Raw genomic sequence first — 3,960 nt, forward strand, 5'->3', positions numbered from 1 at the left:
TCAAAAAACTTGCTACAAAAACTTCAAAATCGTGGCATGAGAATAATTCTGAGAACTAATCGTCTCACCCCCATAAGATCTATGTTAGCAACGCTTAATTGGTTCTCAGTCGAAAAAAGAATGTATTATTTCACAATGATTTTTGTATATAAAATATTGAATAACCTGGCTCCTGTTTACTTTCATACATTTATAATATTGAATAGAGACATTCACACTTATAACACTCGGGGTAAAAATGACATTCACATTAGCAGCACTGCTTATCGCAGTACTATAAACTCTTTATTTTTCAAAGGTATCCAAGAATTTAATAAACTACCAGACTTCATTAAAACATCATTATCGTTGAATTTGTTTAAAAAACAATGGAAAGAACTTATTAAGATGAAATAGATATCGTACTGAAAGCAATTCTTGTAATTTTTGTAATTCTACTAATTCTATTAATTCTATTTTTAAAATTGTGATTTTCGTATATTATTGTTGCATTGTATTTCTTTTTTTGTGTTTGTCTAATGTTGTATATATACACCGTTGATTTAATTGGGATATATATGTATATTAGGGTTACCTATTTTTAAATAAAGATCTATCTATCTATCTAACATTAATTAAATAAAATCATATCTATTTTAAAACTTTCAATTCGCTCCAAAATTAAAAATTATCTTAAACGGATGTTTTCAGTGCAATGAGCCGTAACAAAATCACACAAAATATTTTTTATATATATTTTAAAACTTTCAATTCGCTCCAAAATTAAAAATTATCTTAAACGGATGTTTTCAGTGCAATTAGCCGTAACAAAATCACACAAAATTAGACTCAATTAACAGAAAAACGACCGCCGACTTGAGAATACCCAATAAGCAATGGCTATGTGTTGTATTTATCCTATTGATATGATCAAAGCAGAACACACTCTGTAAGCTGATGTTTTTTGAGTAGACATTTTCAATTTTGATTGATCAACATGGTGATGAAAAAAGAGAATGTTGTTGTTATGAATGTTGTTAAACAGATTTTAAACTGCCACAATTTTTCACAACATGTTTTTGTATTGAATATTAAAATCTCAATTTCAAAAGTTGAAGTTGTATTGCTGAGATCACCATTCACAACAAAATGGCTTAACTTTGTCGAAGTATCAAAAACAAAACTGAACTAAAATCATTATTCACTTGAAAACTTTTGTTTAGTTATAGCAATGTACATCATTCAAAAAGAAATTAGGGGACCTTCATCTTGGGAGTCAAAATGTATAGGATATTTTATTTGAAAAATCAAAGATAATAAGGTTTAAAGTTGAACATAATCATTATTTTTGAACACCCTCTGAAGAAATCGTTCGAATTGACTAGAATATATTGAGAAAAAACTTTTTTTCAGACTAGTTGATTTTTCATAAAAATTGCAATATCTCGAAATTGGTTGCATTCGGCAATGAATAACCTCAATGCAAATCCTCTTAGAATTCAAAAAAATGAATGAGTTGTTAGGTTAAAAAACATAACTTTGATATACATTTTTCAGGAATACCTTGTATAAAGAAAAAAAAATTTAAATCATGCCCTCGAGTGACCTGCATTGTCTGGTTATGAATAGAACAACTTCAGAAATATATCTCGTATATAGATGTCCTGTTACTCGTGACTCATCTGGTATATGGATTTTTTTCTCAGAAAATCAACGTTCAAATCTCCCAATAGTACTTCCCACAAAAACGAGAACATCTAATATTATCATCATAAGCAATAAGTTATGCAAAATTCAGATTTACAAAGCGCATTAATTTAATGCGCTCAATATAATGCATCTCAATAGAGACTACTGGCTACTACAGTATTATATTCATGCTACCTATTTTATTAAAACTGAATGGAACCTAAATTCTTAGGATTTGAATTTGTATGAAATATTGTGTTTATAATAACCGAAAACAAGTATTTATTTGTTAATTCAGAACTTTTATTAGTCCTTATTTCACTATGTAGGGTAATATAATTATGTACACATTATTGACAAAACAAGAAAACTTCTGTAAAATGATAATTCAGTTATAAACACAATGGAATGCATATGTTCTATACTTAATGCTTGGCCACGTCTGAATCTGTTTCCATAACAGCTCTGTCTTCCTGATCCAGTTTCAATTGTTTTCGAACTTCCCTATTGGCATGCAATAACTGTAGGAGCTTGGCATGTATGTCATCATTTTTTTGCTCAATATCATCAAGAGCAGAATTCAATTCGTCTAACTGACTATCCAAATTGGCGAATTCTAAAATCAAATAGTACGTAGAAAATAATGAGCAGTGTCTCAGAGAGTCTCACCCTCAGGTGACATATCTTCATTATCAGAGTTCATTTCATGTTCAGTGTTTTCACTTTGGTCACTGTTAGATATTCCACTTTTGTTGGGAGTAATCGATTGCTCACCCATCTTCATCTATAGAATTAATTCGAAGGATAAGTTAAACGTTAATTTAATGTTAATTCAATGTTAAGAGTGTGTCATGTCATATGGAAATTTCAGTCATATGATTTATGTCAAAAATTCAAATCGAAATCGCATTCAAGTTGACGCCCTGATCACTACAGTCGACCTTGAATGACTAAGAGTGAAATTGAAAACTGTAGTATTGGTTTTAGATCGGGGGCACGCTTTCCGAACATGCCTCGGTTTCTCGGTTTTTTAGTTGATCCCGACGAAAAACGATCACAAAACAGAATAATATATTCCTTATAAGTGATATGATAACTGATAAGGGAGTGCCGTATGAATTGTAAATCTTGAAATAACATGGAAAATTACTGATACCCTCAATTTTTTTTTATTTGGTTCTGTTTAAATCTGTTTAAAAAATCTGTTTAAATCTGTTTTAAAAAAATCTGTTTAAAATCTGTTTTTCCGTTAACCAGCTGTCGCACCCCTACGAACGACAACCCTCAGAAGTCGAAACTTGTGCGAGCTAAGGATTAACGAGGTCTTAACCTTTTAACGTGTGATTCCTAACACGGGTTGGACGGTAGCAAGTGAAGATCGATCGTTCAGACTAGGGCTTGAACCACCGACCAACACTGCAGTCAATTCGAGTGAGTGAACAAAGCACTCACGCCGAACCGTTTGGCTACCGACCGACCATATGGTCGGATGGATCACTTTGATTTTATGAGTTGATTGTATTAAAAATTGTAGTACATATATTTTTCTGAGTTGTTCATTTGTCATTCGTTTCATGTCAGAAATTTTGAAATTGCTAATGGAAAATGAAAACTGACACTGATGACAAATACATAGAGATGTAGATTATAAAATAAATGAGATGAATGTCCACTCCAGGACGAATATCCTGGAGATAATTTTATCAAAAATCCACCTCCAAATTTATGGTTTAAAATTAAGATCGATTCTCTAAAACTGAGTTATGACAAGCAATTTATTAAAATATTCAGATTGTCAAAGTACTCATTTCGCATATTATTTCATTGTCTCAAACGGAGTTAGGAGATTCGATTATGTGATTAGTCATTTAGAGGAGTAATAATATAGAAAAACTATGAAAAAATAACAATAATTATTGGGTTAAAAAAAATTAAACTACGCCATTTTTGAATAAAAATGTGGAAATGTCGAAATAATCTGCAAATAACGAAAAGAAAAATAGAATGAAGAATGAAATGTGAGAAATAAAAGGTTTTGGCTTCCTAATTCTCCCTTCATACAAAAATGTGTGAAACTTTCAATGGGAGGAAGAGAGCAATTAATTTCAAAACGAATCATGCATATAAATTACTATCAAATACAAACTAGAAGAAAAAGCCCTATCCAAAGAACTACTTTCATATAAACATATGAAAATTTATCAAACAACTCATAACCATAAATTTTGGTATTCAGAATCTTACGGTTTTGCTTTTTATAATCATCGCCCTATTGAGTGCATAATATTTTAT

General features: G+C 30.6%; 1 protein-coding gene across 1 annotated transcript; it reads right to left on the reverse strand.

Moving 5' to 3' along the window:
• Positions 1 to 1,949: 1,949 nt before the first annotated feature.
• Positions 1,950 to 2,586, reverse strand: LOC111516298 (uncharacterized). The gene is made up of 2 exons (XM_023172466.2): positions 2,338 to 2,586; positions 1,950 to 2,284 (listed from the first exon to the last, which is right to left on the reverse strand). The coding sequence occupies exons 1-2, from the start codon at positions 2,450 to 2,452 to the stop codon at positions 2,094 to 2,096; spliced, it is 306 nt and encodes a 101-aa protein (XP_023028234.2). The 5' UTR covers positions 2,453 to 2,586; the 3' UTR covers positions 1,950 to 2,093.
• Between the last annotated feature and the right edge of the window lie 1,374 nt (positions 2,587 to 3,960).

The sequence above is a fragment of the Leptinotarsa decemlineata genome, unplaced genomic scaffold, assembly GCF_025532065.1.
Source record: "Leptinotarsa decemlineata unplaced genomic scaffold, Ldec_3_MD MMD2_P_RNA_scaffold_14, whole genome shotgun sequence".
Classification (NCBI taxonomy): Eukaryota; Metazoa; Arthropoda; class Insecta; order Coleoptera; family Chrysomelidae; genus Leptinotarsa; species Leptinotarsa decemlineata.